The sequence below is a fragment of the Homalodisca vitripennis genome, unplaced genomic scaffold, assembly GCF_021130785.1.
Source record: "Homalodisca vitripennis isolate AUS2020 unplaced genomic scaffold, UT_GWSS_2.1 ScUCBcl_4418;HRSCAF=10570, whole genome shotgun sequence".
In the NCBI taxonomy this organism is placed as follows: domain Eukaryota; kingdom Metazoa; phylum Arthropoda; class Insecta; order Hemiptera; family Cicadellidae; genus Homalodisca; species Homalodisca vitripennis.
This window is the reverse complement of record NW_025780528.1, coordinates 19,032-35,675: the sequence shown is the minus strand read 5'-3', so window position 1 is coordinate 35,675 and position 16,644 is coordinate 19,032. Positions and strand designations below refer to the sequence as shown.

At 36.8% G+C, this 16,644-nt stretch overlaps 1 protein-coding gene across 1 annotated transcript; it reads left to right on the top strand.

Annotated features, from left to right (window-relative positions):
• The first annotated feature begins 359 nt into the window (after positions 1-359).
• LOC124372934 (acetyl-coenzyme A transporter 1-like) lies at positions 360-13,884 on the top strand. The gene is made up of 7 exons (XM_046831345.1): positions 360-544; positions 1,301-1,455; positions 3,560-3,747; positions 4,819-5,003; positions 5,193-5,310; positions 5,509-5,724; positions 12,605-13,884. The coding sequence occupies exons 1-7, from the start codon at positions 375-377 to the stop codon at positions 12,773-12,775; spliced, it is 1,203 nt and encodes a 400-aa protein (XP_046687301.1). The 5' UTR covers positions 360-374; the 3' UTR covers positions 12,776-13,884.
• Positions 13,885-16,644: the final 2,760 nt, after the last annotated feature.

Genomic DNA, 16,644 nt, shown 5'->3' with positions numbered 1-16,644 from the left:
ATGTTTGAGGTTACAAAACTGTCAGTGACGGGCTATGTCACCATGCACAAACTAAGCTTCATAATAAATTGAAATTTGATTATTCTCAAATATGAGAATGATAACATTAACTAAGCAATTAAATTGTCGGTTTGGATTTCCTATTCATTTAAATTTATTATTAATAGAAAAATATTATTTATTGTATTATTAATTGTAAAAGTTGATTTAGGTTTACAGGCTAGGCCTATACCCGTTACAGGTATTATCTCAATGATAAAGTCTTATGTCGTGGTGGTTAAGTGGTAGAGAGGACTTTATGGTCCTAACTTCACCTCTAATAAAGACATTTTTCATTTCATTTCAATGATATTTAACACAAGCTGTGACAGTACATGATAGGTATCTTCATGATCCTGCTCTATTCGTACCGAGTAGATCTGTGGGTCTCCGATCCCAAGGGTCCCCACACCATCCTACTCACCTGTCTCTTCTTCGCACTCAACTTCCTGGCGGCCACGCAGGACATAGCGGTCGATGGCTGGGCTCTCACCATGCTCAAGAGGTAGGCCTTTTAACTTCCATACCCTGCTCTAATACCAAATAAATTTCTAACTCTCCAATACAGTAGATTTGTCATTATTTGATTACAAAGAAGATACTAGCTCCATCATCCTTTATAGAATTGTGTATGAACTAGAATCTTTTGACAGTTTTAATGATTAATTCTCCTTTAAATTACTGTTTCATCGTCAAAGCTTACTGTATTTTGGCTCAGCATAAAAAGAAAATGTAGAAAGTCTGTGGTGGAGGACTTGTAAATTTTTTATATTGGTTCATTCTAGATGAAGTTCTCAAAACCATACTGTGACTATGCATTGGTTGACTGATCAGTTGGTCAGCTAATTAATGTATAACGCATTGATTAATTTTGTTTTAAACTGCATGGAATATCAGAATTAAGTTATTTATAATAATGCATATTTTCTTTCCAATACAGTATCTTTAACCATTAAAAAAAATAATCCTGCAAATCGTACAAATTATTCTTTAGATAATTGGTTTCGAACTTGAAATCTGGCTAAAAGTAGACATGATGGTAGACTGGACAGGGGAATTGGAGAATAGGCACTGAAAAACATGGAAATTAGCCGTGATTCAGCTTTGTCATAAAGTCTGTTCCAATTAATTACTTAATGTTTTCAGTTAATTAATTCAGTTTCAACATAAGTATAGAAAACACTTTTTGGACTTTTTCTTAGGACACAAACTGTTATGACATATTTTTGTTATAATGTTGGTAACTGAGGTGTAATTCCAGGGAGAACGTGGGCTTGGCGTCAACATGTAACAGTGTGGGCCAGACAGCTGGATACTTCCTGGGATATGTTGTATTCATCGCCCTGGAGTCAGCAGACTTCTGTAACACGTACCTGCGCACAGAGCACCAGCCAGAGGGTGTCGTCACCTTACCCAGTAAGTACTCAGAGCTGCGTACTTATGTTCATATTAGGCAACTATCCCACCATTGAGACATTGTGATTTGTTAGTTTTAACCTACATAGTAGTCATTTGTTAGGTATTCACCGGAGGAAGAGATCAGATTGCAGTCTTGAAAGTTAGTGTTACTGAATTTTTGTATCACTGAATGATGGTAAATGTCCAGAAAATCCTGCTTCCTTAACATTGGGTTATGTTTATATTCATACCCTTGGAGTCATGTAACTTCTGGAACACATACCTGCGCTCAGAGCACCAGCCAGAAGGCGTCATCATCTTGTCCAGTTGGTACTCAGAATTGCTCAAGAATTTCCATATTAGGCAACTGTCCCACCTATGGTTCTTGATACAGAAACTACTTTTTAAAGTATTTACATTGTAATTAAAATGTTAATATTTTATATGTACCATATTCCTAAGGTGAGGGAAGTTGAGTCATATTTAATCATTCACAGATCTGAACCGGTTCTACGCATGCAGTACCTTCTACCAGTTATCTACAAAGCCAGTTCATTTGTTTTCAATCAGAGCTCTTCGCAGTGTATGGACTTACAGTAGTGAGTGATAAAAAGGTTCAACAGTATTACTGAGATTTAGAAGGATCGCCTCGCAAATGTGACGATGAAACTCTTAATGGCTGATCCATTATTTAGACCGACAGCATCGTTGATCAAGTTAACCAACAACTATGGTGTGATTTGATGTGTAACTGACTATTAGTGCTATAGCTGAGCAATGTAACACTGCATATGACAGATCCATTATTTAGACCGACAGCATCGTTGATCAAGTTAACCAACAACTATGGTGTGATTTGATGTGTAACTGACTATTAGTGCTATAGCTGAGCAATGTAACACTGCATATGACAGATCCATTATTTAGACTGACTGCATTGTTGATCAAGTGAACCAACAACAATGATATGTTCTCATCACTGTTATTTTATCATATCTATGGATTTTTTATTTTAGATAATTTGTAACACCTTCCTTCCGACTTGTCTTAAAAGACTTAAGTGCTTATTTGAGTTTGTCAATGATTGTAAAATTGATATGATAATTAACCCTCTCCCACTCGTATTGTTTCCAGGCGCTCACGGTGCTTCTAACCTCAATAATTCGCTCTACCAGTCGCGCTCAGTCAAAATATGCGGCACCTCAACTTACACACGTTCTGTCATTGCAATTAACTATAATTATATATATATTAATTATTTTACTATATATTGGTTCAATGAAGTTGATTGTACGAGACCAGGGGGGGGCACACGGACAGCTGGGCGCCGGTTGGCGCGAGGTTGTTTGTTGCGCAGTTACTTGGTGAAGGTCATTGTCTGGCTCGTCACCACTGCCACTGTAATCACTCCAAACTACATCCACAATGCCACCAACCACTTCACAAAGTTCTGGTACATCACTACACTCACTTGAATCGTCGAAATCACTACTAATAACGAGATCAATTTCACTGTCACGAAGTGTACGACTACAACACGCCATTGTTTCTCCACAACTAATATAAATAGCAAAATAATGGAATAAATCTACTGTAAAAGTAAAGTAAATGGTCTCCTGATAGCAAACAACCCATAGTAGTACAAAATATTGCTACTCGAGCAGCACTTACCGGCTCTAGTGGGTAAAGCAGTGCGTGCCGATCTGTGCCGTTTAAGCTGCAGTGGCTATGTGGTGGCCGTGCCGATTCATGCCTTGCGAGCGGGAGAGGGTTAGTAAAGATAATTATAATTATTAATTAAAGCACTTAATTTCTCATCAGTTGCCATAATCACTTAAGGGTTTTAAAAAATAGCCACAGTAAGCACAGCTTGATATTTAGACAAGTATTAGTGGCTCATTGGCTCTCAGGCAACATGCGATCTAGAAGGCGGGGCTTTATAAATCCCACCAAAGCTGGCATATTGGATCACTATTACAAGCATAAAACAGAAATTAAATAAAGGCAATATGTTGGTGCAGACGTTAACAACATGTCAGTAACGTTGCAGTTATATGTTATTGGTATAAAACATATAATATATACTAACTAAGTGACATACTAAATGTAACATATTTTATAGATTTCCTCTACTACATGGGTGGAATATTTCTGTTGTCGACGACGTTGGTGGCTCTGTTCAAGAGAGAAGCACCGGACGAAGATAACGGCGAGCAAGACAAGGATATCAAAGGGACGTACCAGCAGCTGCTGCGTATAGTGAGGCTGCCGGCCGTCCGCACCTTGGCTCTCATCCTACTCACGTGCAAGGTAGGGCGGGGGTTGCTTACTTTTTATATTTCGTTTTTAAAAAAAAACCATTTATGACTAGTTTTTCAAATTAGGATAATCAATTCCTAAGACTCATCTAAATACTAATACAGTTAGACGTTCTGGGTCAAAATAAACTCTGATACTTGATCGTTTATATTGGTTAAAGAATCATTTTTTATCAGAATCATTTATTGTTTTTAAACACACAATGTGCGATTAACAAAGTCAAGCCTTATAATAATAATATTAACAAATCCGACTTACATGAGTAATGCTCGAAAAAGAAAATTTAACAACAGTAGAGCTAAATGGTAACAATATAATCAACAAATTATTCAACAACAGTTATTTACTAACAACAAGGACTCAATAAATAAATAAATAAACAACAAGATTCAGACACCTTTTGTATTCTCTAAAAACTACTCTAGACGACACTAATGTCAATATCATAGGCCAAATATTCGTCGATTGAATAAAAAAACAATTTCCTTTAGAAACTTTTTTAGTTTTATTTAAAACTGCTTCAAGGGCAAACACCATAATTCTTTTGGCAATTTATTAAATAATTTTATTTTCATACACACACGACTACATTTAGTCTTTTCCAACCTTACTGGTATTGTTTCGAGAAGGTAGTTTTGCCTAGTAGAATAATTATGTGTTTCTCGTCTTGTAGGAAGATTATTCAAAGATTGCTTGATATCCATCACGCAACAGTAAATATAAAGATTAGGGAGAGTCATTATTTGATACTCTTTAAACAATGGCACACAGGATTCCCTAGCAGATACATTTTTTAATTACCCTCAGAGCCTTTTTCTGCCATTTAAAAAACAGTTTGTGCCTCAGTTTTTGTTTTGTATTGCCTCATTTTCACAAGAAAAGATTGACAGCTTTATTTCCTACAAAAATGTTCACAATCTTTTTAAAAAGGAATGCCAAAAAATCTTATAAATGTTCTAGAACCCTAATAAATATTTTTAGGTTTTGGTATGGTCACTCTCTTCTTGATACTACTGCATGTATCTCTGCCCTTGTAATTAACGGTAATTGAATTTTGTCCAGGTCAGCTTTTGTGCCTGTGATGCCATAGCAGGACTGAAGTTGGTGGAGGCCGGGGTGCCCAGGGAGCAGTTTGCAATGGTTGCTCTCTTCCTAATACCACTGCAGGTATCTCTACCCTTGCTACTCACCAGGTATCTGGTCAGTGATGCTCCCATGGACGTGTACACCAAAGCAATCCCTTATAGGTAAGTTTTTCTTTCATTATTGATAAATTTGTTTTGTTTGAGGTATAAGCATCTTAGAACCTCAATCAATAATTACCATTAACGACACATGGTATAGTTAGTTGACTATCACTGTACAACACCTTGAGTGCCAATTTCTCACGCTACTTGTCAATATCTTGAGTTTCTGAATTGGGATTTATTGTGCAGACTGGCGTTCAACTTGTTAGCGGCTGCGTTTGTGTGGTTGACTCCCCATTTGATAACCAAGGACCATATTCCTTTCCACTACTACGTTCTACTGATCTTACTATACGGTCTTCACCAGGTAAATAAAAACTTCTTTGTATTTTGGATACTAAAATTCTACATTTCATATCATGACACATTTAACTCTAGATTTTATCATTTTAAATTATAAGTTTACTTAGACATCTCATGAAAATTAACATATATCAATTAAAACCCACAAAATAGCTACGATGGAACCTAACACTACTCTTAACACTAGAACACTTGATTTCAGATAACGCTGTACTCAATGTTCGTCTCCCAGTTGTCATTTTTCGCCCGGATCAGTGATCCCAACATGGGTGGCACATACATGACTCTGCTTAACACGCTGGCTAACCTGGGCACATCTTGGCCCAACTCTCTCATTCTCCTCTTTGTTGATGGGTTCTCATCCAGCTACTGTTCCAATGATCCTGACAACAACTGTTCCTGTGCCTCGCTCATAGAGGTGAGTTCAGTGGCTTGTTTTTGCGCACAAGTGCTATCTTCCAATGAGTCGAACAATTGTTATTTTCTCTATTACATAGCCCTATTGTTGCCAGAGAGATGACTTACTAGAAGTCAAAACTATAGTAGTGTTTATGACTAAAGTTTGACCTATTAAACAAAGGTACGATGTTATTTTTATTAGTCAATCCACAGTTTAGGGCTATATAATATGGAAAATAATAATACCGCCAGTCAGGCTGGAATAGCTAGATTGAATTTGAAGATTGATGGGATTCTTATTACAGGAAAAAATAGAAGTGTCATCTGCACAAATAACAGAACCTTCAGATACATCTTTTAACATATCATGAATTAAAATATTGAAGAAAAATGGGTCAAGTACTGATCCTTGTAGCACTCTAATAGTAACTTTCTCCACAGGTGAATTTTTTACCTTGAATTGAAACATATGGCTTTCTATTAGTCATATAATAATTGATAATTGTATATAAATGTTTTGATAACCCATAAAAATTAAGTTACCTCAGAATAATACTAAAAAGGACACAGTCAAATACTTTACTTAAATCCAACAATGAGAGAGCCACACACTCATTATTATGTATTTCATTAAGGGAATGGTTTGTAATATCCATAACAGCAGTTGTTGTTAACCACTGCCTTCGAAAGCCAAATTGTGACTCAGTAAAAAGATCAAATGTTTAAATCAAATTAAATTTGCTTGTGCATTATAGATTCCAATATTTTTGAAAATATAGGAACAATAGATGAAGGACAATAATTCTGAGGTATTTATTTATCACTCTTTTTATAAATTGGAATAGCTTTCAATACTTTGACTAAATGCAAAAAATGTCCTAACTCGAAACATTGATTAAAAACAAATGTTATTGACATAACATAACAATTAATGGTTCTTTAATGAAAAGAATAGTTTTTTGACCAAGTAATTGACATGCAATAAAAATCAATACTTTTAGAGCTTGAGACTTTATGCTGTAATCTTTTCTACTTCATCAATTTATGAGGGTCATTCAATAAGTAACTAGACAAATTACTATTGCTCAAAAACGGTTTATTCAGTCAGTACAAAACTGTAGTTACTTTTCAACATAGTCCCCAGCAATACTTATTACTTGTCTCATTTTTGTGCTACTTTCAAAATGTCCTTGGCATACAATTTTTTAAGTTGATCTCGAAGCCACTTTTGCAACTTTTTTCATCTCTTCATTGGATTGAAAATTTTCCCTTGTAAACCTCTTTAAAGGTTCCAAAGATATGGAATTCTGTTTGGGCGAGATCAGTGCTGTAGAGGGGATGTGGCAGGATCTCACAGCTCAGTTTCTTTTGTCAGCTGTGCCATATGTGGACAGGCTGTCATGACACAAAATCGCCCCTTCAGCCAAGAGCTTGTGCATTTTGTTTGATTGGCAGGTCTTATCTCTTCAAGAAAATCACAATAAATTGGCCCCTGAAAATCCCAGAATTCTATAAGCTTGTCTTTTACCGGCAGATGGCTGAGGGTTTCTGAAAATTTTTGCGAGTGGGAGAAGTTGCATGCTTCCACTCAGCCCTCTCGTTTTGACTCTGACTCATTTTTTTTTTTTTTCCTTTGGGATATTGGGGTGGATTCCTAGATCCTCACACGTCAACCTGAGCTTATTGTGTGCCCCTTTGATGTTAGAGGGGTAAGCCTATCTTCGTGCCCTTAATTAGGCTAAGAAGCTTTTCCCCGATACTAGCATCTGGTTCGTCGCCTGGTTGTTTATCACCGAAAAGAGCCCTTCTCCTTGCTCCCAGTCTCTCACAGTCCAGTATTATGTGTTTTGCAGTCTCTTCAGACTTATTGCAGAGTCTACACTCCGAGTCCTCATTTCGTAAACCTAGAGTGTTTAGGTGTTTCCTGAAGTGGCCGTGTCCAGTGATCAAGGCAATCACTTGCTTAACCCGATCCCTCCCCAGCCCCATCAGCCATCTGGTGAATCCGGAGCTAGAATCGGCAAGCAGTCTTTTGCCGAGTGCTTGTCCTTGGTGACTCTGCCACCGCAAGCGGTGTGTCTTCCTGGACCATTTGTTTATACTTTGATAAGCGGCTGACTTGCTTATACCACAACTCGGTTCTGGACCGGTGTATGGCATGCTTGCTCCGCTTTTGGCAAGCCTGTCGGCGCATTCGTTGCCACCTATGCCTGTATGGCCCGGTACCCAACCAAGACGCACACAGTTGCGTGATCCAAGCTTGCAGAGAGTGTTAAAGCACTCCCACACAAGCTTGGATGAAATGCTGTTGGAGTCAAGAGCTTTAAGAGCTGCCTGACTGTCTGACATTATACAGATGTTCATTTCCTGGTACCTTCTGGTGAGGCCTAGGTTGGCACAGGCTAGGATACCATAGATTTCGGCTTGAAATATGGAGCAGTTCCGACCCAAACTGCCGCTAAGGGCAGTTCTAGGGGATTGACTAAACACTCCATATCCAGTTCTACCCTTAATAAGCGAGCCATCCGTGTACCAGACAAAGCTCTTTCTTATTGTTGGGATGTTATCTTGCGATTTCCACTCATCTCTGGAGTAGAAGTCAACAGAGAATGGCTTATTGAATACGAACTCCGTTCTCATTGTGTCGGAGACCATTTCGAGAATAGCGCTTGGGTTTACAGCTTCAGTGATGGCGCCATGGCTCGCGTTAGACGCGCCATTCCTCCACAAGCCAGCAACCATCAGCCGATAAGCTGACTTACGCGCTTCAGCTTTTATATGAACATCAAGAGGTAGAAGTCCTAAAGCCACCTCGAGGGTCGCTGAGGGACTGCTCCTGAATGCTCCGGTTACAAAGATTGTGCCAAGCCTTTGTAAGCTTTCAAGCTTAGCTTTGGCAGTTACCTGATTCACCTTTGTCCACCAGACTAATGAACCATAAGTGATTTGAGGCCTTACAACTGCTTTGTAAAGCCATAGTGCTATATGGGGTTTTACGCCCCATGAGATTCCTGCAAGTCTCCTGGACGTCATGAGCGCCCACTTTGCTTTGTGCAGGATATTATTAAGATGATCGTTCCACGTAAGCTTATGGTCTAGAGTCAGTCCTAAATATTTGACTGTCTTTGACCACTCCAGCTGAGTGGATGCGAGTTTCAGCCTAGAAAGAGACTCTAGGTTCTTTTTTCTAGTGAATGGTACAACTACTGTCTTAGAGGGATTTACTTTCAGTCCCTCTCCCTGACACCAGTTGTGTACATGTTGAAGGTTGGTATTCATGATATCAACAACAACATTTGTGTATTTTTCCCTGTACCATAAGGACTATGTCGTCTGCATATCCTTGGACATAGATTCCGTTGTTAGTAAGGTCCTCAAGTAGACCATCTACTACTAGATTCCACAGTAGAGGTGACAGGATGCCTCCTTGAGGACATCCCCTTGTGGGTGCGATCACAAGCGATACTTCATTGAGATCGGCCCTGATCCGTCTGGAGCACAGCATGGCCCTAAGCCACCGGCACAGAGCTGGCTCGAGGCCATGTCGCTGTGCTCCACTTACCATTGCAGTGAATTTGGCATTGTCGAAAGCTCCTTCAATGTCTATGAAGGTGCACAATGCCAATTCCTTGGCGGACAGGCTATCCTCAATCCTACTGACTAATTGGTGCAGTGCTGATTCACAGGATTTGCCTTGCTGGTATGCATGTTGGTTGCGATGAAGGGGAGTGTCTGAGAGAACTCCCTTTCTCAGGTGCCTCTCCACCAGTCTTTCTAATGTTTTCAGTAGAAACGAAGATAAACTGATGGGACGAAAAGATTTAGGGACAGAGTAGTCCGCTCTCCCTTTTTTTAGGGATGAAGACCACCCTGTTGAGACGCCAGACTTGTGGTATGTACCCATAGGCTAGGCTCGCCCTGAATAGTTCACATAGAAGGGTAAGGAGATTCTCCGGCCCTTGTTGAAGCAGGGCCGGAAAGATTCCATCCCCTCCTGCAGATTTGAAAGGGGCAAATTTAGAAATTGCCCATTTGGCTTTAGAGAGAGTGACAATCCTTCTGGCAATGGCCCAGCTACCACGACAAGCTCTTGGCCGTGAGCCTGCCTCGTGATTACCAGACGTTCCAGTGTCGTCATTCTCAAAGATACAATCAGGGAAGTGAGTCTCAAGGAGAAGTTTGAGGCTATCACTAGACCCGGAAGTGTGTTGACCTCCCTGGGACCTTAAAGATCCCAAGTGACCGGTTGGACTTGAGGCTAGCAAGCGTTGCAGTCTAGCTGCCGCGCTTAACTCATTTACCTTCTGTGTAAACTGCCTCCAGGAACTTTGTTTTGCTTTTTTAATTGCTAGGCTGTATTCTGTTAGAGCTCTATGATAGGACTCCCAGATACGGCTCCTTTTGCATTGATTGTACAGCTTCCTGACATTAGCCCTTTTGCGAGCGAGGTCTGCAGTCCACCACTTACTATTGGTTCGACTCTTCCCCCGTCGCAATGGGCAATTGTCATGGAAGCTATTGATTATAGCATTCTGCAGGTCAGAAGCTATCTGATCTATGTCTGTGAAGCATCGCACCCTTCCGCCTATACCGATCCCAACTGTGACTGAAGGTCAGACTTATATATCCCAACCAGTCAGTCCTCCTGGGAACTCTGACTCATAGTGGTGGATCCATGTTTCATCACACGTAATTCTTTCCAAAATATCTTTGAAAAAACTTATTTGAACCCTGGTTTCTTTGTGAGCATCCGTGAGTTATCTGGGTACCCATCTCACACAGGTTTTCTTGTACTGCAGTTTGTTGTGAATAATTTTATGGACAGTTTTCAACATTCGCATTTAATTTTACACATCAGTTCAACAGTGATACTCGTATTGTTCCAAATTAACGTGTCAATCTCAGATTCAAGAGAGGAAGTACCATCGTCCATCGAGTTACTTGTCAGAAACTTTTATGCGACCACTTTGAAACTGTTCTATCCATTTTTAAACATTCGATCGATTCAAACAACTGTCTTACACTTATAACATTCTTTCGTGGGTTTTCTCACCTTCCGTGACTAAAATTCTGATCAAGGCACGTTGTTCTTCCATGGTGCGGACTCGTCATTGTTAACTGAGTAAATTTGAGGCTATGTTTACAAAATATGATTGAACAGCTGATTAGATGTCATCACAAGGTTGCCAACTTTATGGGTCAATCCAGCCGTTTTTGAACAGTAATAATTTGTTTTGTTACTTATTGAATAACCCTTGTATTAGATTTTCTATTTGTTTTGTATTAAAACTATTTTGCAACCACAATTGTAACTTTTATTTGGTTCATTACCTGTATGATCCAGGTATCAGGTATTACATGAGAAATATTATCAACAAAGTGCTCCTCAGAAGAGCTACTTACTTACTTACTTACTGCCGGGGCGTAACAAATCTCAGTCGATTCTTTGCCTTCGTCTATGATCCTCTTCCACGCCACCCTGTCTTCCGCCAGATCCACAGACCCTCCACACCAGGTCACATCTTCGACCACTTGATTGCACCATCTTATCTTTGGCCTACCCAAAGGGCGCCTTCCTGCCGGTACCACCGCCTGGTAGACCTCTTTTAACCTTGTGCCCTCCTGTCTCCGATGTACATGTCCTAGCCAGCTAATTCTCTTTGCCTTCACCAAAGCCACAATATCAGGATCTTGGTATACATTGCGTAATTCTCTATTTTTTCTTATTCGCCACACCCCTTCATCACATATTGGTCCAAATATTTTTCGGAGAACTTTATTCTCAAAAACAATCAACCGCCCCTCATTTTTCTTCGTTAATGTCCATATTTCACTTCCATACATTAGGACTGGTTGAATGATTGTTTTATAAATTCTTATTTTGGAGCATTGTGACAACAATCTTGACGTAAAGAGTTTTTTACACGCCCCAAGACACCTATTTGCATTAGCTAATTTGCTTTGTATCTCTATATCCTCCACGTTTTTGCTGTTTATTGTTACACCCAAATATTTAAAACTTTCTACACAGCCAATCGAGTAGTTGTCAATGCTTAAGTTTGTTCTCACACATTTCCAGCATGTCTTCCAAAATGAATAATTTTAGTTTTTATCTTCATTTAGCTCTAAGCCTACTGTTTGACATTCTTTAATAAAACTTTTTGTTAGTGTGGAGAGGAGGTCATCCAAACTTTCTGACAAGATCACTAACATCATCCGCAAATGCCATTACGTTCAGGTCCACTCCTAATTTAACCCCTCTTTGTAGTCTTTTAACTTTTTGTAATACCTCTTCCACAGCCAGGTTGAAGAGAGTGGGAGAAATCCCATCTCCCTGCCTTACTCCAGTGTTGATAAGGAAGTTTTCCGACATTTCTCCATCTATTCTTATTTTGGCCTTTGAGTCACTTATACACATTTTTGACAGTCTTATCAGAAGAGCTAATTGAATATAAATTATTAGTGAAATTAACCAAAATGTTATTTTTACAAGAATTAATATGAGTGGGAGTTTTAATTAGTTAATTGTGTAAGACTCGTCTTAATGTTGTGTGAATAGGAAGACTTTAAGTTAGTTACGTAAGTAATAATTTATAATTCTGTTGCAATTTTTTTATTTATATAAATAAAACTTCCATGTTTATGGTTTGAAGTTGTTTACTTTTCAAAATTACAAACAGTGTAGACTTCATTCCCTACAGGCGTACGAGTCCCTTGAGATAGCCATACGATATGTTTACCAAACAGTTGCGTCATGGGCTGTTCACATACCGTCCACGAGCTGCAGCGGAGAGGTGATCATCACTGAAAGCTCTCACTGCACAAGAGATAGCGTTTGGCCTCTGTGTGTACAAGTGAGATCGAGCTTGCCACTAACATGAACGGTATCCGTGTTCTAGCAATGCACCACCGGCGCAGGCGAGTGTGTCAAGTGGCTGGATGGCTTCTACGTCCTGATAGTCCTGTGCACACTGTACGGCGTGGTGTGGATGCGCTGGGGCCGCCACACTGTCCACGAGCTACAGCGGAGAGGTGATCATCACTGGAAGCTCTCACTGCACAAGAGATAGCAGTTGGCCTGTGTGTGACTTTCGTGTGAAGGGGTCAAACGGTAGCAAAATATTGAGTTAAATATTACAAACCATGGTTTTATTTATGACTGTGAGTTTATCTATTTGTTCAGATTGAATAATTTGTTATATTTTTTAAGAAACTAACAAAATGCATAAAGTAAGTTCTTTTCTGTTCGAGATTAGACACGATATTACAGTATAGCACAACATATTTGTATGAATTTGAGAATAGCTCACTTTTCCCCTTAGAACAGTTTGGGGTTTAAAAGTAATAACACAGATTCCAATAATTGTTTAAAGAAGATGTTTTTATATTTCAAAAAGTTATTTTTTATTCTTTTTCTATAATTGGATATTCTAAAATAATTATAAATGTCTACAAGACATCCTAAAGATTTATTATCCCATTTATTCCAAAAAAGCTTTACAAAACTAATACTAATTTTCCTGCATCTAAATTTAAAACGTTTGTTTCAAGACATTAAACTAATAAGAAGGGCTCTCTCTCTCTCTTAGACATAACCTCAAAGGTTAAGCGATCCAACTTTCTGGGTTGTTATTTTCAAAATTGAACGGTTTATTTAACTTATCAAAATATTTATTGTTTATAAAAGTGTTTTTACTGTTTAAATCATTAGCATGTGTCTAATTGGATGCTAACAAACTTATTTGAATTGTTATACTTTATTAGAAGTAGCGTTAATTGCATTTTAGTTGGCTTTATCCAATTCTTATTTTAGTTCTTTTGATTTTTTAAAGAACTGTTACTTATGGACTAAGCAATATGGAATATTTTGCTACCATTTGGAATTCTGTTTTTAGAATGGTACATTAGTTATTGTGGTCCAAAATCCAATGTTTGTACCTCGAATACATTGAGTGTAAATAAGAGACTATAATATATATACAAAGTTATATTTTTCTTAGTTTTGTCTACATAATTTTATTTTTAGTTGTACACTAGTTGTTTTACTGCTTATTTAGTGGAAGCAACGGCTGTGGTTCTAAGAGTATTTTGTAATTTGTTTTAGTTGTTTATTGATGTGTTCTTTTTGATGAACTCTGTGCAATTGTTAATGCTGTTTGTTTAAAGTCCATTGGATATAGCAGGTGTCTGTGTAGTCGTGTCCTCTCTAAACTTTGTCATGATCGTTCATGCCGGGTATGAACTTTCAGTTCTTTGACCTAATATTATGCTTTTTGGAATGTGGAACAATTCTTCCCCCTCCCCCTCCCATAATAATGAGGAGGTCCAACTCACCAACTTGTAATACTTTGTAGTAAAATTGTTTATAAAACATGTGTAATTGTGAAAACTAGAAGTCTTTTATTTTGATCTAAAAGGCAGTCTGCTGAGGTTTTCTTCGAACATAAGTAATCTGGTTTTGAGGTTTGGTGTTGATATTTTAAATTATTGAGTAGTCTCCCCCTCACTATGTTATAAAGAGTACAAAATTGTCCCATCCATTGAAAAGCATGATTTTAGATCATAAATGTTTACTCCAATAAAATTTTCTGGATGCATGCTTTTTAAGCTAAGCGGGCAGGGACTATACTCATGGATATCTGGTACATTATGTTGTATATAATTTGCATCACCCGGCCACCTTTTGTGCCATGTATCTTATTAACCCATTAGCCACTCAATATTCCTGCACCTAACCTCCTTGTACAAATCCAATTAAATATGCAAAAAATGCAATGGTTTATCAAAACTCTCACAAAAAGTTTTAATTTTTTTTTGTTGACTAACAGTTGTTTTTTTAGATATAGAAACAGGCTATAACATATTGTAATTTGTAAGAATGTGAATTATATAAAATTTATTTTTATTTTAAAATAAGTTTTTTTTTTAATTTTTTGGGGAATTTTTTGAAATCAAGAAATTGTTTAGTGCAAAACATACTTATAATCCATCATATTTGGTGTAGTTTTATAGAAAATTTAATTCTTTATGTAAAAAATTGTATTCATTCATTTATCTTTATTTTTACACAGCTTTTTTAAAACATGACATTTGTGTCCTGACATAATTCTAACCATAACACGCTAAAAGGGCAAGGTTGAAGCGCAAACTCACAAAAAATTCAATTTTATTGTGTCTTGGTTACTGAGCCTACTACTTTTTAGATAACGAAACAAGTTGCAATATAGTTGCATTTTGGAGAAAACACGATCAAACTCATTATAAAGCTCTGCCATGTTTGCAAAATTCAAAGTACACCACCACCGTAATAACAAGAAAACGGTTAAGGACGTCAACCAGCATCTTGTTTGTTTACTCTAACCATAAATTATACTGCAGAAAACAACATGTGTCAGAGAAATCCAAAAATAAAGTTTTACAAAATAAAACACCAATCGATCGTTTCACTAAAAATATAACATTACCGACAATTCAATTACAGTACTGGTTAGAAAAATTCCAAAAAATATAGTATTATACGTTGATTTACATTGTTTTTCTAGACGTATTTATATGTATAGTACCTACATGTTCTTTTGTTTAATGTTAATACATAAACTTTAAAATTTGAGCCCATAATAATGTTTAAAAATATATTTAATACCATGATAAGTGGCTAATGGGTTAGTTATGTTTTACGTACAGCAAACTTTCAATTATTCACCTGGTATGGGCCAATAGGTCTGAGAGGAAAAACTTGTGATGGATTGAAGCCAATAAGTAACATTATGACTTCAATTTTACCACTAATTGTATTATATCGCAATTATTTATCCTTAAAATGTTATAAAAAATAAAAAGAGAGTAAATGAAATTCTGTAAATGATATATACTTTGGTTGAGCAGACTTGTGGTTTCAAGCAGCAATTTTTACTGTCTGCTCTAATCTTTACATCATTTTTTTAATTTCTGAGCATTTTTGAACTCTTTGGCACGGGTTGTGATGTGTAATGCGTTATCTGATGTAAAGAAGTTACACAAGTATTATTAAAATATTGTTAATTTTCTCTAATAGCAGCTGCTTTCTCAAAATAATGATGTACACTTATGTGTAGAATCAGAATAAAATTACACCTACTTCACCCTAGCAGTTGAAAACTTCTAAAACTGCCGGTTGGTTTTGGTCTTTATGTAGACGCTCACACAGTATTTTATTATATGAGTATAATAAATTTTGCTAGTATGCTGTAAAATTTTTCTCATGTTTATTTATTTTTAATACAAAATAAATAATTTGACAATAAAAAAAAGACAGATTGACTTATTTTTTTAAATTAAAAAAATCAAATTTATTGATGAAAATTACAAGTTAAATAAACATTATTTAACAGATATGGGATTACTGTAAATTGGGAATAAAAGATTTGGTTAAGTTTAATAACAAGCTATAAACATTTTAAATACAGTTTGCCTCGGCAGTCGGGGAAGTTTAGAGTTCTTTCGAGTAATGTCAATAGGCGATGAATTGAATAGAGAAAGAGAGAGAAAATGTGTGTATGCTGATTCAACTAAACTATTCCATATTTGTTTAAAGTATGATATCAACAATTTAGGGTTATAAATAAATATACAAAGTTTAACCTAATAAACAATTTGGTAGTTCACAATATTCATATTTCTTCAAGTTTATATCAGTAATAAATATGTCCTGAAGATCAAATTAAAATTTTTTTAAGCAGGCTCTTTTTTTAATTTAATATATTATAAAACGATGAAAAATCTTGCTGTTGGAATAAATAAAAAAAAATACTTCTGTTTAAATAAAACTATAAATAATTACGTTATATTCTAACTGTACTAGCAAAGATTCAGCATTGAAGAACACATACTTAAATAAATATTATCATTTAAAATGCAATTTTATATTAATTTAATATAAGTAATGTTTAAAAAATAAGTT